Source organism: Salmo trutta, chromosome 6 (genome assembly GCF_901001165.1).
Source record: "Salmo trutta chromosome 6, fSalTru1.1, whole genome shotgun sequence".
NCBI classification, from domain to species: domain Eukaryota; kingdom Metazoa; phylum Chordata; class Actinopteri; order Salmoniformes; family Salmonidae; genus Salmo; species Salmo trutta.
The window spans coordinates 15,109,112-15,135,237 of record NC_042962.1 but is presented as its reverse complement, the minus strand read 5'-3'; the positions used below and the strand labels follow the sequence as shown (position 1 = coordinate 15,135,237).

General features: G+C 43.0%; 1 protein-coding gene across 4 annotated transcripts; it reads left to right on the top strand.

Annotated features, from left to right (window-relative positions):
• Positions 1 to 2,015: 2,015 nt before the first annotated feature.
• Positions 2,016 to 25,804, top strand: LOC115195521 (protein phosphatase 1 regulatory subunit 16A). Of its 4 annotated transcripts, none has more exons than XM_029755434.1 (13): positions 2,016 to 2,335; positions 17,537 to 17,606; positions 17,792 to 18,866; positions 19,821 to 19,891; positions 21,162 to 21,307; positions 21,858 to 21,961; positions 22,180 to 22,304; positions 22,669 to 22,794; positions 23,108 to 23,183; positions 23,383 to 23,512; positions 23,663 to 23,825; positions 23,968 to 24,435; positions 24,509 to 25,804. In XM_029755434.1, exons 3-13 carry the CDS (start codon positions 18,626 to 18,628, stop codon positions 24,554 to 24,556), a joined length of 1,698 nt encoding a protein of 565 aa, XP_029611294.1. In that variant the 5' UTR covers positions 2,016 to 2,335; positions 17,537 to 17,606; positions 17,792 to 18,625; the 3' UTR covers positions 24,557 to 25,804. The 4 variants fall into 4 exon arrangements, with proteins under 4 accessions (XP_029611294.1, XP_029611295.1, XP_029611292.1 ...); XM_029755435.1 differs by having other exon boundaries at positions 23,968 to 24,455; positions 24,529 to 25,804; XM_029755432.1 differs by having other exon boundaries at positions 23,968 to 25,804.
• The last annotated feature ends 322 nt before the right edge of the window (positions 25,805 to 26,126 follow it).

Sequence of the window (26,126 nt, the reverse complement as noted above, 5' to 3'; positions counted from 1 at the left end):
AACAGAAATGTTGACTATCAAATGGTACCACAAAGATGGTTGGAGGTCCACACATCAGAGAATGTTGACTCGGAATATCCATTGTCTTAAAATAAACTGTAAATATTCCATAGAAAACCTATTGAAATTATAGAAATATAGATACTAGAATAGACATTCCCATTCAAGTTGACATTTGATGGTGGGTGGACTGATGGCCAATGGTGGAGAAGTACCCAATTCTCATACTTGAGTAAAAGTAAAGATACCTTAATAGAAAATAACTCAAGTGAAAGTCACCCAGTAAAATAGTACTTGAGTAAAAGTCAAAAGGTATTTGATTTTAAACATACTTAAGTATCAAAAGTAAATGTAATTGCTAAAATATACTTAAGTATCAAAAGAAAGTAAAAGTATTAATCATTTCACATGGCTTATTTTAAGCAAACCAGACGGCTCAATTTTCTTGGTTTTAACATTTATGGATAGCCGGGGGCACACTCCAACACTCCAACACTTATACATAATTTACAAACGATGCATTTGTGTTTAGTGAGTCCCCCAGAACAGAGGCAGTAGGGATGACCAGGGATGTTCTCTTGATAAGTGTGTGATTTGGACAATTTTCCAGTACTCTTAAGCATTTAAAATGTAACGAGTACTTTTGGGTGTCAGGAAAAGTGTATGGAGTAAAAAGTACATTATTTTATTTCGAAATGTAGTGAAGTAAAAGTTTAAAGTTGTCAAATATAAATAGTGAAGTACAGATACCCAAAAAAACTACTTAAGTAGTACTTCAAAGTATTTTTACTTAAGTATTTTACACCTCTGCTGGCGGCCATCTATATGGCAGTAATTGAAACTTAAAAATCGAATGAAATGCCAATTTCAATAGTGTACCAGCTAAATTGCAGTGGTCTTAAGGGATAGGTCCATTCTATTAATTATTTATCTGTGATTGAAATGACACCAACACTGTATTCAAGAGAATACTGTGTCTCAACCAAGGATTTATATATAATGGTTTATATACATCATTGTTCTTAACCGATGATGGGCACAACACAAACACTTAAGACAATGTAAAATAGGGTCTAATATACAACATCTGAAAATGACAAAATTCCGAGTTCACACTAATTTGATAATTGACGTTGAAAATTAAATAACAATGTTGTGTTTTTTTTCTCAAGAAATTATAAAATTGTTTGACAATCCTATTTCTAAGATTTCAAAATCTATTAAACTCAACCTTTAATCTTCCTCAGTGATTAAGACATGGATGTGTCATGGTTGCCTGACGACAAAAGGAATTATTCTGCTGCCCTACAGTGCATTCAGAAAGTCTTCAGACCCCTTGACTTTTTCCCCATTTTGTTTTGTTACAGCCTTATTCTAAAATTGATTAAATAGTTTTTTCCCCTCATCAATCTACACACAAACCTGTTTTTGCTTTGTTATTATGGGGTATTGTGTGTAGATTGTTGAGGAAAATGTTTTATTTAATACATTTTAGAATAAGGTTGTAACGTAACAAAATGTGGAAAAAGTCAAGGGGTCTGAATACTTTCCGAAGCCGCTGTATGTTCGCTACACACTTCATTGAGGAGTAGAAACACGTCCCTGGGCGTGGCGTAGCGTTTGCCCGGCACAAGGAGTTTGAGTAGCCAGGCAAGTCTCATGGTAGTGTGGGGTATGCGAAACGGGTCGACTTTGAGCACCTCTTTCTCCTGAATGTTTTGGCATTCGGTTCCAAAAAGTAACTCTCTGACCTCTACCATGACCAAACATGTTTGGAAGGTTTCTTTCAAATCTAAAGGGGTGCAGTCAGAAAGTGATTGAATTCATACGACCCTTCAACAATTTATTATTTTGGTAGGATATATTTTTGAAGTGTATGTCATTGGGGGAAATGTTCTGCCCTTGATGACAAGTCCATAATTTTTTGTAAACATACATTTAGATGTACATTATATGGGGCATAAGCAGATGCTCTAGGTGGGCTGCAGTATTTTTCAGACAGCTGTTATTTTTGATTGAATTTTAGAGGAAAAGGTCAGAAAATGTGAGACTAAGTTTATGTAGGATTTTGTTGTCAAATAGTTTGGTGAGAGTCATTACACATTACAGGTATGTCCCACAGTAAACATTGCACTCGGTTTACAGCATTTCCATTTCTAGAGTTTGCTCTGAGCAATGTTTCCCTCTAGTGGGCACCTTTCGGTGACAGCGCAGCGGTTGTTATGGAAAAGCATTTCCCCGGAGGGTTGGGGACAGAAAACAGCTGATCGGGTTCAGTCGGGCTGCGAACACGGATACGAGTTCGTGCTGCTGTCAGACTGAATTAACTTCACAGGTAAGCAACAAGTCTTTAATTTTTTATTTTTTTTAATCTCCAATACATTTGAAGGTTGACATTTGAGTTACCCAAAGCAAACTTTTACCGGGGCTGAATGAGGACGGGTAAGTGAGCTGTGTTAACTAACGTTAGCAGGCTAACGTGGATGCTAATTAATTGGCATTACAAAATGTTAATGACTAACAGATTGCTGTCACGGATAGTGCGGGCATGCTGGATGTTAGAAGGTTATATGATAAGCGATATTAGAAAAGTGTGACGATAAACAACTACAACTTATTCAGCAGCTAGCTACAGAGTTATGTGACCGGAATATAAAAGTCTATTTTTGAGTGAATTACTCGCATTCAGTGGAACCAGGCAGCTAGCATCCTAGCTAGTTAGCCTGTGTTACCTGGCTGTAGAGTGCTAGTAATCTGCTAACATCTACCCAGTGAAGCTGAATTTGCTTATTATTCAAGGCTTTTAATGTATTGGTCTGTCATCAGACACATCGGTTGAGAACAATGATGTATATAAAATCATTGGTTGAGACACGGCATTCTCTTGAAAACAGGGTGGGTGGCATTTCAATCATAGAAACTTAATTGAATCGACCGATCCCTTAAGACCACTGCAATTTAGCATTTCCTGTTATTTTTGGTGGACAACTTCTTAGATGATTGTAGACTGTTAACATGTTCAATTCATGAAACAGTTTACTTGCATGTTTCAGTAGGCAATGTTAATAGCTCATGATTCAGATCCTGCTCAGTGTTATGAACCAAAATGGTGCAGAACTATTGTTTTGCTCGCTAGGTACCAGGTAAAGAAGCATAGATAGATGCATACATGTAATGTCTTACTTTCAAATAGAAATGTAAGTCTTTATTCTAAGTTTAGCCACTTATGAGCTGTGTGGTGGATTTTGGCCATGCATTCTTCTGCATGTCTGACTTTTATGAGTTGTATGTTAGTGTTTTTTTGTGTGTCCAGGACCAACAGGATAGCAACCATAGAGTTTATAAGAATGCCACTGCCTTAAGATGCAAAGTGCCTTTCTCATTCATATGGTGGCAGCCCTTCACTAAGGTCCGTGTTACATTTCATTTGTTTACTTGCATTTTATTGGTTTTCATTAAGAATCTTTCTAGGAAACAGAGGAAGCAAGCAGGTCACATTTCTTATTGTGCTTAGAGATATCAAAAAAGTTACAACTACAGCTGGCACAATTAATCGTATAACAGACAATTATGGACAATGACCGTGGATAAAAAAATTATCGTCTTAATACATATTAATTTTAGGAGAAGGGGGGTGGATCAACATTATATTCAAGTAGATATAATTTACCCAATAGCAGTTTTACATTTTTACATGAAGTTGGTCAAGTTCGTAGTCATTTTACGAGCAGAACAGCTTCATTTTAAAAAGTTCCAAGCAGTCAAAACCATTAGTTTTTTTAGACAGGGGTGTCACCAAAGCGGTGTTGTATTAATTAGGTTTCTCGTAGCTATTTGTCAGAGATGCATTACAAGCAACAACAAAAAAATGTAAACAAAAATAACAATTATGACTAACCTTGGCCATTTGCATGACAATGAATCATTACCCTAAATTCCACAATCGTCACAGCCCTAGTTACAACTAGTACATGTACTTGAGTAGCGCGCACACAATGCTGCTGCACTCACAACTGTATGCTATCTCAGAATCTGGAGATCTGAGAACACAATATCCTAGGCCACATTGTGACATACACACACTGGCCTATGTAAACTTCTGCTCTTGCTCAGTGGCTGACTCTTTTGAACGAGTCAGCCACTCTTTTGAAAGAGGGTAAGGTACTTAAGGTCTCTTATCTGAGCAGCACAGTTTTCATACAGAAAGGAAAGAGACCCCTACTTAATCAAAAGTCTTATCCAACTATTGAATAAACAATACAAGCTCCTATTTTCTCTGCCTTAATCAATATAGGCCTAACTATTGGGAACAATGTCCATTCTTCAAAGGAGCCAGATAGTATAGCCTTTACTAACCTGGCTGTCATTGATCCATCTCTAACCTCTATATAGCCTAATGATCTCTCTCTCTTCCTCAGCTTTGTCTTTTTAATTGCACATTAAACCAATTGCATATTGAAGCTGGGGATGGGGGGGAAAAGCCTTTAGGAATATTGAACAGGAGATTAGACCACTGGGCAGTGATTCAAGTGGCAGGATCATTCCATAACACCAACCATTGATTCAGCATTGTTGGCCCACATGAAAGCCACAAGCCATAGACACAGTGTACATGGGGTTGGTTCTTGCCTGGCTACCCAAACTCTTTTCTCGCCGAAACGCTACGCCATGCCCAATGATTCTAGATCTGAGTACCTCCCTGATGATTTCTAGAATGGAAAATTGGTCCCAGAAACCGATGGGTTGGGCCAGAGCCAGAACACACGTGGGTATAGCAGGGTTTTGAGAATTCTTCATTGGCTTTGATACTCTGATTGGTTAAAGATGTTCCAATCGCTGATGGCTTTGTTTTGTACAACACCCCTCATTTTGACATCACCACTAATGACTTCAATGATGGCAGTCTCGGAGTGAAGTATTTAGCGAACGCTAGAGCAGCGGAATAATTCAGTTTGAGTCGTCAGGCAAGGTTGGTTCTTTCTGTCCTCTGATGGAACAGAAATACGATTTAGACCTAAATCTAGCCTACAGGTATGGTCAACTAGGCCTATCATTCTGACTGTAGCACTACCAACTTAGGCTATGTTGCTTTATTTAATCTTATCAACTATAACGCTGCTTTAATCAGATCTCAAACATATTTTGACATTGACTTTGTCTCACCAAATACGTAGGCCCATTGGTTAAGTAATCCCTTTGTTTGACCTATAACAGTCCTTTTGAAAACCTTACTCTGTAGGCCTTAAACTGTAACTCATTTATGCAGAAATGTGTTTTATGATTTGTAGGCAAATTAAGTCATTTGATTTTTCACTTGGGGACTAAACCAGACCAAACACATATGAATGTGTGAGTATTCATAGTGAGGGCCAGTCACTGAGTGATTTGTTCCACAGAACCACCGGCCCTCCCTGCCCAAGCTGAGTCAATGACTCATTGATGGTGGCTCTCCTGTAAACCGTTTTCAAGCATTTACCGACCAAACTCAAAGTACACCGATGATACATGAAGAACGCAGGTGACCAAACTAGGCCGCCCAGAAGCCTATAACCTGGGTCATTCCACCTCAAAAATCACAAGAAAGAGGATTTCGACACCCACCATCTCAGATTGTTATGAAATTGTTTGTTTTCGAAACCAATAAGATTAGCATTCCCGCAACATTATTTTGGTGAAATATAATTTGATATCCGAGAAATGCGTCATTGCATTTTGGTACACCAGAAGCACATTCATTTCCAATGTAGTGCTGCGTTTGCCTTGAAGCGTTGCGTTGCAGAGGCAGTTGCAGTGCGTTCTGTGTGGTGCATACGTTCTGTGTGGTGCATGCGTTCTGTGTGGTGCATGCGTTCTGTGTGGTGCATGCGTTCTGTGTGGTGCATGCCCAACCTGATAAATAACATTCCTAACTAGCTTTTAATATACTGAAGAAAAACATAAACGCAACATGCAACAATTTAAAATATTTTACTGAGTTACACTTCACCACACACACACACACACTATGCGGTTGTGAGACCAGTTTGATGTACTGCCAAATTCTCTAAAAGGACGTTGTAGGTGGCTTATGGTAGAGAAATTGACATTAAATTCTCTGACAACTGCTCTGTTGGACATTCTGCAGTCAGCATGGCAATTGCACACTTCCTCAATTTGAGACATCTGTGGCATTGTGTTGTTTGACACAACTGCACATTTTAGAGTGGCCTTTTATTGTCCCGAGCACAAGGTGCACCTGTGTAATGATAATGCTTTTTAATCAGCTTCTTGATATGCCGTGCCTGTAGGGTGGATGGATTATCTTGACAAAGGAGAAATGCTCACTAACAGGGATGCAAACAAATTTGTACACAACATTTGAGAGAAATAAGCTTTTTTTGTGTGTGGAACATTTATGGGATCTTTAATTTCAGCTCATGAGAAATGGGACCAACTTTACATGTTGCATTTATATATTTTTCCCTGTATGGTTAGGATGACATTGTGAAAAGTTCAGTAGGCCGGCCCAGTGGTATGCCCATAAAAAAATGTATGATAAACTGTAATCTGATTGCTGCCAGAGTACAGTTTGTTTTACTATCTATTGAAATATGCCCAGTTTCCTAAATGAACTGAGATAGAGGAGAGAGCGTCCCTCCCAGTCTACCAGTAAATGATCCCTGATTTAATCTTCCCTCCTCTATCGACTGTATTAATAGCCATCACACACACAAAACTTTCAAAGGTGTTTTTTTTTCTGCCAACTTCAGCATCCCGCCAACTTTTTGCAGACTTTTCTTTATATATGAAAGGTATGATTGACAGAGCCTCTACTTTTATTTCCACCAACCAACCTAGTCATGATTGCGGTAAAGTTTGGCTTAGTATTAACTGTAGCCGAGAGGCAGCATATATACACACGGTGAAGTAGGGTACTCCCGCTACTCCTATGTTAAATTGCCTACTTTACTCATAACCTGACAACGGCTGTGTGTGTGTGTGTGTGTGTATATATACTGCTCAAAAAAATAAAGGGAACACTTCCATTGTGTTGTTTAACTCCAAGTCAATCACACTTCTGTGAAATCAAACTGTCCACTTAGGAAGCAACACTGATTGACAATAAACTTCACATGCTGTTGTGCAAATGGAATAGACAACAGGTAGAAATTATAGGCAATTAGCAAGACACCCCCAATAAAGGAGTGGTTCTGCAGGTGGTGACCATAGACCACTTCTCAGTTCCTATGCTTCCTGGCTGATGTTTTGGTCACTTTTGAATGCTGGCGGTGCTTTCACTCTAGTGGTAGCATGAGACGGAGTCTACAACCCACACAAGTGGCTCAGGTAGTGCAGCTCATCCAGGATGGCACATCAATGCGAGCTGTGGCAAGAAGGTTTGCTGTGTCTGTCAGCGTAGTGTCCAGAGCATGGAGGCACTACCAGGAGACAGGCCAGTACATCAGGAGACGTGGAGGAGGCCGTAGGAGGGCAACAACCCAGCAGCAGGACCGCTACCTCCGCCTTTGTGCAAGGAGGAGCAGGAGGAGCACTGCCAAAGCCCTGCAAAATGACCCCCAGCAGGCCACAAATGTGCATGTCTGCTCAAACAGTCAGAAACAGACTCCATGAGGGTGGTATGAGGGCCCGACGTCCACAGGTGGGGGTTGTGCTTACAGCCCAACACCGTGCAGGACGTTTGGCATTTGCCAGAGAACACCAAGATTGGCAAATTCGCCACTGGCGCCCTGTGCTCTTCACAGATGAAAGCAGGTTCACACTGAGCACATGTGACAGACGTGACAGAGTCTGGAGACGCCGTGGAGAATGTTCTGCTGCCTGCAACATCCTCCAGGATGACCGGTTTGGCGGTGGGTCAGTCATGGTGTGGGGTGGCATTTCTTTGGGGGGCCGCACAGCCCTCCATGTAGCCTGACTGCCATTAGGTACCGAGATAAGATCCTCAGACCCCTTGTGAGACCATATGCTGGTGCGGTTAGCCCTGGGTTCCTCCTAATGCAAGACAATGCTAGACCTCATGTGGCTGGAGTGTGTCAGCAGTTCCTGTAAGAGGAAAGCATTGATGCTATGGACTGGCCCGCCCGTTCCCCAGACCTGAATCCAATTGAGCACATCTGGGACATCATGTCTCGCTCCATCCACCAACGCCACGTTGCACCACAGACTGTCCAGGAGTTTGCCGGATGCTTTAGTCCAGGTCTGGGAGGAGATCCCTCAGGAGACCATCCGCCACCTCATCAGGAGCATGCCCAGGCGTTGTAGGGAGGTCATACAGGCACGTGGAGGCCACACACACTACTGAGCCTCATTTTGACTTGTTTTAAGGACATTACATCAAAGTTGGATCAGCCTGTAGTGTGGTTTTCCACTTTAATTTTGAGTGTGACTCCAAATCCAGACCTCCATGGGTTGATAAATTGGATTTCCATTGATTATTTTTGTGTGATTTTGTTGTCAGCACATTCAACTATGTGAAGAAAAAAGTATTTAATAAGATTATTTCATTCATTCAGATCTAGGATGTGTTATTTTAGTGTTCCCTTTATTTTTTGGAGCAGTGTGTTATATATATATATGTGTGTGTGTGTGTGTGTGTGTGTGTGTGATATATATATATATATATCACACACACACACACACACACACACACACACACACACACACACACACACACACACACACACACACACACACAGAGTGAGGGGAAAAAAGTATTTGACCCCCTGCTGATTTTGTACGTTTGCCCACTGACAAAGAAATGATCAGTCTATAATTTGAATGGTAGATTTATTTGAACAGTGAGAGACAGAATAACAACAACAAAATCCAGAAAAACGCATGTCAAAAATGTTATAAATTGATTTGCATTTAAATGAGTGGAAATGAGTATTTGACCCCCTCTCAATCAGAAAGATTTCTGGCTCCCAGGTGTCTTTTATACAGGTAACGAGCTGAGATTAGGAGCACACTCTTAAAGGGAGTGCTCCTAATCTCAGTTTGTTACCTGTATAAAAGACACCTGTCCACAGAAGCAATCAATCAATCAGATTCCAAACTCTCCACCATGGCCAAGACCAAAGAGCTCTCCAAGGATGTCGGGGACAAGATTGTAGACCTACACAAGGCTGGAATGGGCTACAAGACCATCGCCAAGCAGCTTGGTGAGAAGGTGACAACAGTTGGTGCGATTGTTCGCAAATGGAAGAAACACAAAACCTTGGCCTGGGGCTCCATGCAAGATCTCACCTCGTGGAGTGGCAATGACCATGAGAACAGTGAGGAATCAGCCCAGAACTACATGGGAGGATCTTGTCAATGATCTCAAGGCAGCTGGGACCATAGTCACCAAGAAAACAATTGGTAACACACTACGCCGTGAAGGACTGAAATCCTGCAGCGCTCGCAAGGTCCCCCTGCTCAAGAAAGCACATATACATGTCCGTCTGAAGTTTGCCAATGAACATATGAATGATTCAGAGGACAACTGGGTGAAAGTGTTGTGGTCAGATGAGACTAAAATTGAGCTCTTTGGCATCAACTCAACTTGCCGTGTTTGGAGGAGGAGGAATGCTGCCTATGATCCCAAGAACACCATCCCCACCGTCAAACATGGAGGTGGAAACATTATGCTTTGGGGGTGTTTTTCTGCTAAGGGGACAGGACAACTTCACTGCATCAAAGGGACGATGGATGGGGCCATGTACTGTCAAATCTTGGGTGAGAACCTCCTTCCCTCAGCCAGGGCATTGAAAATGGGTCGTGGATGGGTATTCCAGCATGAAAATGACCCAAAACACACGGCCAAGGCAACAAAGGAGTGGCTCAAGAAGAAGCACATTAAGGTCCTGGAGTGGCCTAGCCAGTATCCAGACCTTAATCCCATAGAAAATCTGTGGAGGGAGCTGAAGGTTCGAGTTGCCAAACGTCGGCCTCGAAACCTTAATGACTTGGAGAAGATCGGCAAAGTGGAGTGGGACAAAATCCCTCCTGAGATGTGTGCAAACCTGGTGGCCAACTACAAGAAACGTCTGACCTCTGTGATTGCCAACAAGGGTTTTGCCACCAAGTACTAAATCATGTTTTGCAGAGGGGTTAAATACTTATTTCCCTCATTAAAATGCAAATCATTTTATAACATTTTTGACATGGGTTTTTCTGGATTTTTTTGTTATTCTGTCTCACTGTTCAAATAAACCTACCATTAAAATTATAGACTGATCATTTCTTTGTCAGTGGGCAAACATACAAAATCAGCAGGGGATCAAATACTTTTTTCCCTCTGTGTGTATGTATGGATGGATGGATGGATGGATGGATGGATGGATGGATGGATGGATGATATATAACACACACACACTACCGTTCAAAAGTTTGGGGTCACTTAGAAATGTCCTTGTTTTTGAAAGAAAAGCACTTTTTTTGGTCCATTTAAAATAACATTAAATTGATCAGAAATACAGTGTCGACATTGTTGTAAATGGATATTGTAGCTGGAAAAGTCTGATTTTTAGTTGAATATCTACATAGGCGTACAGAAACCCATTATCAGCAACCATCACGCCTGTGTTCTAATGGCACGTTGTGTTAGCTAATCCAAGTTTATCATTTTAAAATACTAATTGATCATTAGAAAACCCTTTTGCAATTTATGTTATCACAGCTGAAAACTGTTCTGATTTTAAAGAAGCAATAAAACTTGCCTTTAGACTAGTTGAGTGTCTGGAGCATCAGAATTTGGGGGTTCGATTACAGGCTCAAAATGGCTAGAAACAAAATACTTCTAAAACTCGTCTGTCTATTCTTGTTCTGTGAAATGAAGGCTATTCCATGTGAGAAATTGCCAAGAAACAGAAGATCTCGTACAACCCTGTGTACTACACCCTTCACAGAACAGAGCCAACTGGCTCTAACCAGAATAGAAAGAGTGGGAGGCCCCGGTGCACAACTGAGCAAGTGGACAAGTACATTAGTGTCTAGTTTGTGAAACAGATGCCTCACAAGTCCTCAAATGGCAGCTTCATTAAATAGTACCCGTGAAACACCAGTCTCAACGTCAACAGTGAAGAGGCGACTCCGGGATCCTGGCCTTCTAGGCAGAGTTCCTCTGTCCAGCATTTTTGGGTTCTGATTCAAAATATCACTTTTTATATGACAGCAGTTCCATGTGTTCCTGTGACGGAAGTTGTGTGGGGAAAATATAATTTGTATTTTAGTCTTTTATATTCTTAGCCTACAATAAAGTGTGTGACTGTGATCAGGGTAGGTGTGTCTTGTCTGTTTAATGAACAAAATAACTATTGATGTGCATGGTGCACCTATATGTGACCGACCGCCTCTTATGTAGCAACATTTGAAATTGTGTTTTTTTTTTTTTACATTGGATTAAAGTTGAGACTCAGAGCTAGAAAATGGTATATCATACACTACAGTTGAGGAACAATGGGAAAGTAATTCTGCTTTGAATGTTGATCAACTTGTATCCCCACTTTTGAGAAAATGGCCCTTGAAAAATGTTGGTACACCTACTGGAAAACTCTGTCTACACCCATTAAGAATCGTTCACATCCTCTTAAGCCTTAGCCCCACCCATCTCTTTAAGGGTTCATATGTGAGGCCATGTTGTAAACACACGCTATATCAAATCAAATCTAAGTTTATTTGTCACATGCACAGGATACAGAAGGTGTTAAAGGTACAGTGAAGTCGTTACTTGCATAGTAGCAATGTCAAAAACCGAAAGTGTCCAGATATTTTTTTAATACATATTTTATTTATTAGATGATGCTTAGACGACACACTTGTCTAAATTGATGGGTCATGTGAAGGAAATGCTATAACCCCCCCCCCCAAACCACATCTAGCTAAGTGGATGTTCACTACATGTTCATGATATACAATAGATGGCTGTAATCACCCCCAGCCACATCTAGCTAAGTGGATGGGGTCACTACATGTTCATGATATACAATAGATGGCCGTAATCACCCCGAGACACACCTGGCTAACTTGATGGGTCATGTAATCATCTGGCTGATTTAGAGTCTTTTGTTCAGACATGTAGGTAGGTAGCTAGCTAGCTAGCTAGCTAAACAATGAACCGGCATAATCCCAATTCATACTACTACCAATACAAACATTGTCATAGCTGTAGTATGAATCTGCAGGTAGCTAAAGCTAACAAACTAGGTTCAATGTTAGCTAGCTAGCATTAGGCTATAACTAGCAATGCAAATGGATTTCTGATTCAAATAATATTACTACACAGATCATACACAAAACGTTAGCTAGCGAGCCAGTAAACTTTACCTTGCAATAAAAATGACTTTCTGACTAAATTAGAAACTTATATATGAAAATGTAGCTAGACTCTTACCCGTATACATGGATGAACGCTTCATGGCAGACTGGAACCATTTAACTCTGTTTTGTTTGAAGCTACATGTTGTTTGACCAGCATTGTGCCAAGTCACTCCAGTTCACACTGACATTGGCGTGTGCAGAAATTAGACCATCACATTGTCCAACTGATCTGTCGATAGCGCCTGCTAAATTCATGGCAACAATGTTGTTGAGAAAAGTAGCAAATCTTTTGTAGTTCTCGATGGCTAATGTTGGACTAAGCCGGCACAGTGGACTAAGCCGGCCGCGACCGGGAGGCCCATGGGGCGGCACACAATTGGCCCAGCGTCGTCCGGGTTAGGGAGGGTTTGGCCGGCAGGGATATCCTTGTCTCATCGCGCACTAGCGACTCCTGTGGCGGGCCGGGCACAGTGCACGCTGACACGGTCGCTAGGTGTACGGTGTTTCCTCCGACACATTGGTGCGGCTGGCTTCCGGGTTGGATGTGCGTTGTGTCAAGAAGCAGTGCGGCTTGGTTGGGTTGTGTTTCGGAGGATGCATGGCTTTCGACCTTCGCCTCTCCCCAGTCCGTACGGGAGTTGCAGCGATGAGACAAGACTAACTACTACCAATTGGATACCACGAAATTGGGGTGAAAAATACCAACATTTGTTTTTATTTTATTTATTTATATTTTTAAATGGTGCGGTAGAGAGGACTGTCACCACATACTGAACAGCTCACGTTATAGACAGAAGTGTGCTACATGGCAGACCAATGCAAACTCATCTCCCGGCATGTCCAGCCCATACGTTATCTCAGCCAATCATGGCTAGCGGGAAGGTTCCTCTCTTTTTCCGTGGCTAAACCAACTAGGCTTGTAATTTATCTATTTTAATCATATTTATGGATGGAGTACAAGTTTGTTATTAAGGCACAAGAAAGTGCACATGTTCCAGAAGGCATATCTATCCAATCGTGTTTCTTTACATTGTTTGTAACTTATTTTGTATATAATGTTGCTGCTATTGTCTCTTATGACCGAAAATAACATCTGGACATCAGAACTACGATTACTGACATAATAAATATTTATGTTCAAATGCCTCTCCTGTGAAGTACTGGATGTGTGACATACGCCTAGTTTCCTGGCACGAGTCACATGTAGACTGCACAGACCAGTAACTTAATTAAACTCAAAATATGCTATTCTTTTGAAAATACATTTAGTTAATCTTATGTTTCATCGGACCTGCCTAAAGAAATGCATAATGGATTTATTTGATGGTGTATTTTCAATAGAGTTATTAAAGTAAGCATCAACCCATATCTGCCGACGACTACTCCCACTCCTAAACTTACCGGCATGTGCACGGGAGATATAAAAGACTTCTCCCGGAAAGAATGTTGTAAAAATGGGAATGTATGAATTGGCTTCTTAAAAACATTGGCAGATTCTTTTTGGTATTTTTTTTTTTGTGTAATATAAAAAAAAAGATATATTTTTTAATTGTACATGAAACAGCATGAAGTCTCTGACTTGCAGGTAGTCATTTCTGTGGAAGACTTAGGGTAAGGTTGACTTGTGAATTCTCTTTGGCAAGACCCAAGCTGTGAAGTGTCAGTCAAAATAAGATGACTCAAGAAATCTGACATTTATTTTTGACGTTTTTACTAAAGAGATTTTATATCTAACAAAGATGTTTGGTGCAGTACTTATCAATGAAAAATTGTGCATGAAAACGAGTCGTCTCTCGTTGAATGACAACAAAGACTTTATTGTTGACCAATCATTGACGAAGGGGCGTAGACTTCAACTCCGAACTTCGGCTTGCCTCCAGAATTTGTTTTGTGTGCCAGAACAGCCGAGGAAACCCTCACAAGTCCAAAACAAAAACGTCACAAAATATTGTCATAATATATGCACAAACTCTACCAAACTGTTTCGGCTGGGAAGCATGTGGATGCCTTTACAGGGTAGAGAGGTTCTCTGAGTTGAGGATGCACAGTGGCTGTTATTGTGCTAAACCTCGCTGTGGGCCACTGTGCCAGTCTGTGCTGGGCTAAAGTACACATACTGATCTGCTTCTGTTCCAGACTTACTCGCTGTTCGACTGACTGGCTGTGACTTGGTGTGCTTTATGTTTCGCATTTGAACTGCAACAGACAGGCAAGGATGTCCTTCCGGCCTAAAACTCGCTCTATAAAGGATGTCTTCCATCCGCCTCAACCTTAGTGTGTGTACACAAAGGGTCATAAGTTGATCCATATGTGCCTACATGTTTCCTGACCCCAGGCAGAGCCCTGAGTTCATATCAATGTTTGGTTATGTAATTCTGCTATCACTTTCAAAATGACCTTTGAGACACCAGGCACAGTATATTCACAGAAATATGAGCATGATCTCTTTTTATTGTTATCATCAGTTGATCTAGGCCTATTCTACTGGCTATTCAGGGGGAAAGGAGACCCTTTGTGTAGGTTTCATTGCCATTGTTCAAGTGTGATTATATAGGCTAGGTTTCATGGTCACTAATGGTCTTAAACACCACCACTATATCTTATCTCCTTGGTGATTGACAGCATTACTGGGAGGACTGTCAGTTAAAGACAATGAGATTAGGTAGGAAGCGGAAGTTAGAGGTTTTGGGATTAAGCCATCTTTACGTACAAAGATGTAGCCTACTGCTACGACATCACATATCACTTCTGTCACACTCACACAGACCAGGCTGAACACGCAACTGAACAGGCTCACGACTTTCAGCAGTACAGAGACGCAGAAAGATGAGTGATGACACACACAGACATGCATAGAAGGCTATTATGTCCCTGAGTCCCATGGAGTTGTGTGTTCCAAGTGAGGACGGCCAATGATCTGTGATTCAGAGGACAAACGCATACAGACCAGTAGTTCTGTGTCTTCTTCACTTAATTTCTTTTGTTACATTCTGATGAGAGAAGTACATTAAAATATAGGCCTATCTATTGGCTACAACTGGTGGTGTTGAATAAGACTATTTTGTTACATGCTGATTTCTGCTCTTTTTATTTTAAGCGTTATGATTTACCTGAAGTGTTTAGTTTAGTTATTCCGTGCTGATCCTAAAGGGATTGTGGGGATCTTCTTCCCCAAATCTCCTTAAAGCTTGAATCCTTAATGCTGAAATTGTCACGTCCATTTGATATTACAACAACAAAGAAGTTACTGAAAACAACAAACACTGTTTTTTCATTGCACGCTTGATAGAAGAGCACAATTGTAAAAAAATATAGATTTAAAAAAAAAATATATATATATATATTTTTTTTTTTTACCATAATGCGTGACGCTCCTCAGCTCGGCAGCAAAAACAACGGTGGTGTGGCAGCACCTACTGCAGATTCCATCTTTAAAGATGGAGTCTGGGATCTTAAGCACAACAAATTCATAACATATTGTACAAATCGGATTCGTAACATATCATACAAAATGGATGACGTAGTACACAAAAAACGTGGACCCATTTTGACTCGTGAGCACCACTTTCAACACTACTGGCTAAAATTATACAACGTTCTAGAGCATCACTTTAAGAGTCTGTAAATAATGATTATTCTCTTTCTGTGTTTACTGTAGTGGAAACCGGGCACCATCCCTCCGTTTTCTGATTGTGCACTGATTACAAGCTGTTCCGTGGAGTGTGGACACACTAGACAGCGACAGCCTATGTGTCAGCAGCAGCAGGTGTCTGTCTGTTTATGGCTGCTTGGTGTCTCTGTAGCTAGGTCTTGTTTTGGAACAAAGTTCAGTTCTCTGTGATTGGGGGTAAAGCAAGGTGTGGCCCTGGCCTCTATATTGCAGTAGGGCCTCATATTTTAATAGGAATACCGGTATACTCTGTGCCACTTTGTTAGTGTGTGTGCGGGTGTGTAGGATAAACATTCTGATTTGAATCCAAGGAAATCCTTACATTGTGGTCTGGGCACTGACAAAGGAAAGGTCATCCTAAATATAGTTTGAAGCCATAGTGACAGAAGTGTCCCTAAAGCAGGTCTATTCATTCAAGACTTGGGAATGACAATTATGGAAAGATTATGCTGTAGGCCAGTTTGTTTTCCAACTTTTTCAGTGGTGATCAATTTTTATTTTACCAGAATTTCTGGGTACACCTCCCCCACCCCAAGAATTAATCGCAACCCCTCCCCAAATCTAATGACAACCTTAAAATTGGTACATTTTGAATTTTACATCAACAAATAAACTTAAATTCATTACATGTTCATTTTTTTATCAAAATGAAAAGAAATCCAAACATTTTTAAAAATTTTTCTTGTATATTGTCTCATTAATTTGTTTTAAATGTTGGCGACCTCACTGCAGTTCGTCGCGACCCCGACTTTGATTACCACTGCTGCAGTAAGGTCACAACACAGTAGTCTCTGTAGTTTCACAACACAGTGGTCTCTGTAGTTTCACAACACAGGGGTCTCTGTAGTTTCACAACACAGTGGTCTCTGTAGTTTCACCATAGGTATACTTGAATGTAGCCAAAAGTGCCATGCCATGTGTTTGTGATGCCATCTTTCCTGTCCATGTTACAAGATATTTGATGTCTTTTCCAGTCCCAGACCTGGTCCCCTCTGTTAGGTCTCTGTGACTGTGGAGTGGTCTCCGTCTGCACTGGGCCTGCCCGTAAGCAACTGCTCCCTCTATATCCCTGAGTGCGTCTAGTTGACCTTCCTCTCAGCGACTCACAGGCCAGGCTAAATAATGGATGAGGTGCCTGGAAAGAGCGGCTGGTGTGAGATGTTACTTACCTGGATAAATGGGAAGGGAGGGACAGAGGGCTTAGTGACAGCCAGGAGGGCCACTGCTAGCCTAGCACTTAGCACCCAAACCATTGTCTAGTCACTAGTACTACAGCCTGACAAATTAACACCCTACAGCATCCCTTCCTGATCCGTTCTCTTACACTAACCAACTGTGCTGTGCTGAAGTTGAGGGGGCATACGCAGGGCAGGCAGGGTGTCAATCATTAATGAAAGGCGTCCCATCTCCGGTTTCCCTGGGATGTGGGAGTGAAGAGCGGAGGATAAGGAGCGTACATCTTCCAGATAACAGGCTTAGGAGGGCAGGTTGTGTACATTACTGTAACAGGGCTCTCTCGCTCTCTCTCTGAATATCACACTCACACACACTCTCTCCCTCTGTCAGGTAGCCTGGCGGTTAAGAGCGTTGGGCCACTAACCGAAAGGTTGCTGGATCGAATCCCCAAGCTGACAAGGTAAAAATATGTCGTTCTGCCCCTGAGCAAGGCAGTTAACCCGCTGTTCCCCGGGCGCCGATGACGTGGATGTCAATTATGGCAGCCTCCTGCACCTCTGATTCAGAGGGGTTGGGTTAAATGCAGAAGACATGTATTCAGTTGTACAACTGACTAGGTATCCCCATTTCTCTTTCTGTTTGCAGGTGTCAGGGGAGGGAGTAGAATGTTCTGTATTCTAAGAAGCACAATGGATTCTTGAGACGCTTTGATGCGTGACTCTTCCTGGTTCCTGAAGCACCACCTGCAGTGGCCTATTACAGGACTAGAAGTGATCCAATCCCCATGCATCCCCCACCTCTGTCCAATCCCTGCCCTTACATTCTCTCATACTACTGCACTCTAAAAACAAGCTCTATGCAGTATTAGTCCAAATCTGTTTATATTTTATTCTCACATTGAATGTGACCTGGTTCCTCTTAGCTGCTGAGTTTGTACTCTAAGTAACCACCTCACTTCAAGGTTTGCACCACAGCTCTCAGTATGGACTCCCACCCGGGGACTTCTGTGTTGGGTCCACTTCCCAGAGAGTGTAGGCCTAACCATCAATGGTTGCATTGCTGGTACTGACGGGGCAGAGGCGAAGTAGTGTCACTGTTTTGGTCCCCCTCCCTCCAACCCAAAGGAATACAGGAAGTAACACAGGATTTAAGGACAGAGATGTGGTTCAAAGTAATCTGGATGGATTTGTTCCAGCAGGAGATGTTCCATAAAGATCTAGAGTAAGAACCAGTTGGTTCTCAGCTCTTGAATTTCCATACATAGTCTTTAAAGCATATAGACCCATGGAAGAGAAATTGATTCTCTGTTACTCACACAAAGAATACCGACTTGGACCTTTACACCTTGGAGATGTCTGCAACCTGACCTTCCAGCAGCTTTGATTATTTTTGTGTTCACTTTCATCTGATAAAAGCCAGAACCAGATCAGAACAGTGAAACGGGAGGTGTAGGAAGTCTGAGGTGGGCGGTGGCGTGGCATGGCGGAGCACGGCGAGCTGCTCGGTGAGATGGCCACGGTTGGGCGTCTGAGTGCCACGGAGCGCCTGAAGCACGCCCAGAAGCGGCGCGCCCAGCAGCTGAAGGGCTGGGCCCAGATGGACAAGGATACGGCCCGTGGCGGGGGCAAGGCCGGCCAGAACAAGGGGCGCACGCGCAGGGTGGTCTTCCCCAACAACATCACCCTGCTGGAGGCTGCAGCTCGCAATGACCTGGAGGAAGGTGAGTCAGTCAGCACACCGCTATGGGCTGGTTTCCCGGACACAGATAAAGACTAGTCCTGGAATAAAAAACATGCTCAATGGAGAATCACTATTAAAAGCGTGTTTTTAGACCTGGACTAAGCTTAGGCTAATCCACGTCTGGGAAACCAGCCATAGAGGTTATCCCACTTTATAAACTGGGTGGGTCCAGCCCTGAATGCTGATTGGCTGAAAGTCGTGGTATATCAGACCGTATTCCACGGGTATGACAAAACATGTATTTTTACTGCTCTAATTCTGTTGGTAACCAGTTTATAATAGCAATAAGGCACCTCGGGGGTTTGTGATATATGGCCAATATACCACGGCTAAGGTCTGTGTCCTGGCACTCCGCGTTGTGTCGTGATTAAGAACAGCCTTTAGCTGTGGTATATTAGGCATATACCACACCTCCTAGGGCCTTATATAACCCTCACTGTTGTTGTTGTTATGGTTGCTGTTTTTCCAAGTTGCCTAGCATGAATTACACAGTACAACTGCTCTATAAACACCAGGGCAATTCCACAATAAATTCCACAATAAATTAATTAAAATGTGTTAAACAAAAACCAATGATTGTTAACAGAATGACTGTTTGTGCTGTCATTCTGTTACCAAACTTTGCATCGGCACTGTTCCTCAAGTAAATGTGTTTTTGTAAAATGTTCAATGGAAATTGTTAAAAGTTGTACTTCTGTATAAGAAATGATTCATGCATATTTTTTGTGAGACGCGTCATACTTTTAAACTTATCAGACCAGGCATTTGGTTTCAATGGTGCTATTGTTTCCACATATGATTATGGCTAATTATAGTGGTGACTCGTAACTTTAACTTCTGCGTGCATTACAAGAGCAGAGGCTATCTGAAGTTAGGACTCGTAGCATAGCTTAGGGAGTAACAGCCACGCTGTTGTGATTGTGTTTCTCTGCAGTGAGGGAGCTGCTGAACGGTGGAGTCAGTCCAGATCTGTACAACGAGGACGGGCTCACTGCCCTGCACCAGGTGCAAGCACACACACTCACACACACTCACACACACTCAAACATACTCTTAAACACATACTCTCAAACATACACACACACACTCAAACATACTCTTAAACACATTCTCAAACATATATATATATATATATATACACACACACACACACACACCAGGTACAGACAGTTGTGACCACCCACACCAACAGGTCAGCCTGTGTGTGCATTGTTTTGTGTTTGCTTGCTGTTTGGGGTTTTAGGCTGGGTTTCTGTACAGCACTTTGAGATATCAGCTGATGTAAGAAGGGCTTTATAAATACATTTAATTTGTCAGCTCTCAGAACTGTAAGTACTGTCTGTTGTGTCTATCTGTCTGTTGTGTCTAACTAACGTCACAGTTTATGTAAACACTGTAGAGCGTTTTCACATCGCTTCTAGGGCTTCTCATGTAACTGCTGCTCTGGACCAAGGCTCTTGCTTACATTCCTAGACCATTGGGGAGGAGAAGTTTAGTTATGCTTCCCTTCATAGCACTGCTGTGTTGTTTGGAAAGGTCTACGAACACCACCAAGAAACGACACTGCTCTCTTTATAAGTCAAAATGACACAGACCCTACATATACACGTTACACACACACACACACACTGTAAACACGTGTCACTAGAGAGCACAGTGTTCTCTTTATAAGTACTATCTATAATTATTTCTTCCCTTTGGAAAATATGAATGTGTTTTACTGGAGGCCTGGGCCTATGCAAATTCAGTTTACACTGCAGTTGACTTACTGATGGTAGAACACTGTAGGTGAGCATGTATTCATTTGTCTGTCTGTCTGTCTGTCTGTCTGTCTGTCTGTCTGTCTGTCTGTCCTGTCTGTCCTGTCTGTCCTGTCTGTCCTGTCTGTCCTGTCTGTCCTGTCTGTCCTGTCTGTCCTGTCTGTCCTGTCTGTCCTGTCTGTCTGTCTGTCTGTCTGTCTGTCTGTCTGTCTGTCTGTCTGTCTGTCTGTCTGTCTGTCTGTCTGTCTGTCTGTCTGTCTGTCTGTCTGTCTGTCTGTCTGTCTGTCTGTCTGTCTGTCTGTCTGTCTGTCTGTCTGTCTGTCTGTCTGTCTGTCTGTCTGTCTGTCTGTCTGTCTGTCTGTCTGTCTGTCTGTCTGTCTGTCTGTCTGTCTGTCTGTTCTGTCTGTCTGTCTGTTCTGTCTGTCCGTCTGTCTGTCTGTCTGTCTGTCTGTCTGTCTGTCTGTCTGTCTGTCTGTCTGTCTGTCTGTCTGTCTGCGTGCTCCCCCCCCCTGCAGTGCTGCATTGATGACTTTGTGGAGCTGGTAAAGTGTCTGTTGGACGCCGGGGCCTGTGTGAACGCCTGTGACAGTGAACTGTGGACGCCCCTCCACGCTGCTGCCACCTGTGGACACACAGCCCTGGTGCAGCTCCTGGTGCAGTCGTGAGTCACATTTAGAAACACTTAAACGTGAAACACTCTCTCGTTTTCTGCTGGTCGCAGAAAGGTGCACACAGTTACAATGTACTACTTTACTTAGACTTGGAAAAAGAAGTTTGAGTAACTAAGTATGAGTTTGGACACGGTCCTCTGGTTGAACTCCCCCACAATCTATTCTTAGCCTTTCTTCACAGACACTATCGTATCATATAAACATATGGTTAACATTCCAGGACATCCTTATCATTTACTACAGTAAATTAACACTGTGTGTCAGTGAATATACTGAACTGCAGCTACATGTGATAGTGATGCATGTGCCACTGATGTAATGAGTCCCTGTCTCCTGATGTAACGGTCTCCTTGTCTGGTGTAATGAGTCCCTGTCTCCTGATGTAACGGTCTCCTTGTCTGGTGTAATGAGTCCCTGTCTCCTGACGTAACGGTCTCCTTGTCTGGTGTAATGAGTCCCTGTCTCCTGACGTAACGGTCTCCTTGTCTGGTGTAATGAGTCCCTGTCTCCTGACGTAACGGTCTCCTTGTCTGTGTCCAGTGGTGCAGAGCTGCTGGCGGTCAACGCTGATGGCAACATGCCCTATGACCTTTGTGAGGACGAGGCCACGCTGGAGCTGCTAGAGATGGTCATGGCAGAGCAGGGTCAGAACCCAACTCGACATCCTCTCCTTCTCCACAACCTTATCCTCTATTTGCATTCCCAACTACTCCCAATCATTCTCTTACCATGACTACAGCCTTGAGCCTTCATCCTTAGCTACCTAGCCCTTCTCTTCCCAGTTGTGATCCCCACCATGACCCTTACTAAAAATCAGTCCTAGTCAAATGGTCTTGAGTTGACTTCCTGTGTACCTGTGCAGGTATAACCCAGGACCGTATAAACCAGTGTCGTGGGGCTAAGGAGATGGAGGTGCTGACGGACCTTCGAGCGCTGGTCCAGAGTGGTGCGGACCTGAACGCTCAGGATGACAACAGGGCCACACTGGTGAGACACTCATCTGTTTAAAAAAATAAAATCATTATCTTCCCCTCTAATCAGGGACGGATTTTACACCTGGGACAACAGGTGGGTACAATTAATTATCAGATAAAACCAGAAGTACTCTGGACCTTGTAGGGTAGGATTTTGAATACCCCCCTGTAAACCTTAAAATACACCTGAAAACACACTTGGCTGGGAATAACTGTTCAAATACATTACTTACAAACAGCACTAAGGTTTACATTACTTACAAATAGCACAGAGGTTTGAACTTCTAATCTCATATTATAATCCATAGATTCACCTCACCACTGGTATTAAAGGTTGACCATGTAACAATCTGTCCTCTGTCTCACTTCACATCCAGCTGCACTTAGCGGCAGCTAACGGCTACCTGTTGGTAGGGGAGCTGTTGTTGGAGCACCAGGCCAAAGTGGAGGAGAAGGACACAGACGGCTGGACACCACTCCATGCCGCCTCCTGCTGGGGACAGGTCGGTATTGCCGCACTCAGAACAATTTAGAATGAAGCTACGTCCCCCTTTCTCCACTGTCTTGCTATGGGCGGCAGGTAGCCTAGCGGTTAAGAGCATTGGGCCAGTAACAGAAAGGTCACTGGTTCGAATCCCCAAGCCGACTAGGTGAATAATCTGTTGATGTGCCCTTGAGCAAGGCACTTAACCCTAATTGCTCCTGTTTAGGATAAGAGCGTCCTCTAAATGACTAAAATGTAAAATATGCCATGCTATGCTAAATGGCTGTATTGCCTGACAAACCTGAACATGCTGGTGTGTCTTGTTTCTCCAGGTCCAGATGGTGGAGCTGCTGGTGGCTCATGGGGCCAGTCTCAACACCAAGTCCGTCCTGGAAGAGACGCCGCTGGGTAAGAACACAACTATCAACCCCCTCAGAGACTGTAGACGTGAAGGGCAATGACAGAAAAGGATTGGACAGTATAGATTAACTTACTGTTGTCTTGGTAGATAATTGTTGTCCAGACACAGCATAAACGTGTTTCAGAGGGACTGAAATCCTGAATGGGGAGGACATGTCCTGACTGTTGTGTTTTCTGTCCGTGGCAGATGTGTGTGTGGACGAGGAGGTGAGAGCCAAGTTGATGGAGCTGAAGCACAAACACGACGCCATCATGAAAAGTCGGGACCGACACAAGGGCACCTTGCAGAGACGAGCCTCCAGCACTGGCAGCAGAGGGTGAGGGGGGGACAAGAGAGAGGATTAGTTCAAGGATTGAGGGGAGAGGATGATGGTTTTGTTTAGACACAGGTAAAACCCTCAAACTACGGTCACTCTCCAGCTTGTAGCTGTGTCTACAGTATCTCTCTCTGTCGTCCGTCTGAGCAGTAAGGTGGTGCGGCGTGTGAGCGTCAACGAGCGTTCTAGCCTGTACCGGCGGGAGCACCACAAGGAGGCCATGGTGTGGCAGGAGAGAGGCCGGCAAGCCGAGCCGCAGGACGACGACGAGGACAGACAGACGGACAACGAGCTCCACCAGCACGTTGCCATGGTGAGTGGTACTGTTACTCCTGTCTTAGCAACAACACCAGGACAAACTGCTACCATGTTCAGTTAACACTGAGAATAGATGATATGGTTCAGAGTTGATAGGTGAATGTGTCATATTAACTCTCTTGCGCTGGCTCTCTCAGGCTGCAGGTGCCATGTCGAGGGGGGAGGATGACGAGGGAGGGGAGAGGAAGTTCAATCTGGGGAACGGTGGGATGCCCCTGGCCCTGTCGGCGTCAGTCCCAGGGGAGCAGTGGAGCGGAGGCCGGATGGACCGCAGCGCCTCTTACCAGCTGAGCCCTGCCTCGGGGACCGGGGAGACAGGGGACAGCATGACCCGGGAGAAATCCCACCAGACACTAGCGGACCTGAAACGCCAGCGGGCCGCAGCCAAGCTCAACAAGTACCCAGCCCCACCCCCTCCAGAGGAGATGCCCCCTTCTCCCGCCCCTCTGCAGGAGGTGACCCCTTCTCCCGCCCCTCTGCAGGAGGTGACCCCGTCCGGAGCCGCCCAGGAGACACCCAGCACAGAGGAGGTGGCCTCCCACAGCACTGTGTACTTCACCCCAGCCAGTGGGGACCCGCCCCTGCTCAAACTACAAGCCCCAGAGGAGGACACCTCCAACAACACCAAGGAGCCCTGCTGTGGACTCATGTAGGGACAAACACTTCCAAGCCCCAGAGGAGGACACCTCCAACAACACCAAGGAGCCCTGCTGTGGACTCATGTAGGGACAAACACTTCCAAGCACCCACTGCCTGACTGGAAATTAAAGTGGGCGATGTGTAACAATCAAAAATGATTTCAAAACAAAACGCTACGGTGACGACCAGATATACTTTTTAAGGATTCATTGCAGTTGTATTTATTGTAAGTTTATTATTTGGTTCCGTTAAGCGCCTACTTCCATCAATTACATGCCATTGAATGTTTGGTCTACTCTCCATTTTGGTCAATGTAGTTATACATTCCATCTTCTTGCACGGATTTATTTCCAGCAGTCCTTCCTGAAATGTCTAAAACAAGATTTATCTAATGGAGGGAATGTAAAACTTTTTCCAATATATGAGCACTTAACGCTCCTAACGTTCCTCATTGCTCCTCTGTTGATAAGGGTGTGGCCAGAGCCATAGATTTACATACATGGATATTGCTCTGCGTATGTCTATATGGACCTCGTATAGAGATCTTATGTGTCCACCTGGTGGCTTCTAAGAGAACTACAGATTCCAGTATTACTCTTTCAATAGCACGGAGTACTTTCTTTTGTTTAATCCCTTTTTTCCATGTTTGTTTGTGGCAGTTCAATCAAAAGAGATGATAGTTTTCTCATATCAAGCATATTATATATGAACTAGCCATCTGACTGAATAAGATTTGCTCATTTAAAGCAGAAAGGGGCTAGAGAAGCGTGAATGAACCAAAGCTGATTATTTAACTTTATTTTTTCAAGCTGATAATCGGACCAATGAATGATCATGTTCTACTCATGATTGACTGAGCATGATGTGAGATGTGCACAGTAAATGGATTTAAGAGAAGGACAGATTAGGATCGAGACTGATTGATTGTTACAAAATGATACATAATAATGGCATTTGTTGGTGTTATTTGTTTTCCATACACACTCACACCAGTCTGTCTGTTGACAGGGTACAGAAGTGGGAGTGTTTGTAGATGATGGTTTCTCTTTCTTGTTGGTTTGAATTTGCATCAAATTTACACACGTGTAGACAAGTGCTATTTCCCTGCCTTTCTACTGATCAGCATTCAGCACTGTTCTCTAAATTCTTGTTTTTTGTTCGTAAATCAACCTACTGTTCCAGTGCACTAAGAACCTACATTTTCTACGGTGCAATTTGTAAACAAGGGTTTTGTTTTCTAAATGATTGTAAGAGATGATCTAATATTCAAATTAATATAAATTGTGTTTTTGTCATGGTGTTTGTCCCCCTCAGGATAAAATGACTTCTTATATGCATTTCTATTTAAACTATTTCTATGCTGTGAATAGAGATGTACACAGTGTACAAAACATTAGGAACACGTGCTCTTTCCATGACAGACTGACCAGGTGAATCCAGGTAAAGGCTATGATCCCTTATTGACGTCACTTGTTAAATCCACTTCAATCAGTGTAGATGAAGGGAAGGATACAGGTTAAAGAAGGATGTTTAAGCCTTGAGACATGGATTGTGTATGTGTCTATTCAGAGGGTGAATGGGCAAGACAATATTTAAGTGCCTTTGAACAGGGTATGGTAGTAAGTGCCAGATGCACCGGTTAGAGTGTGTCAAGAAC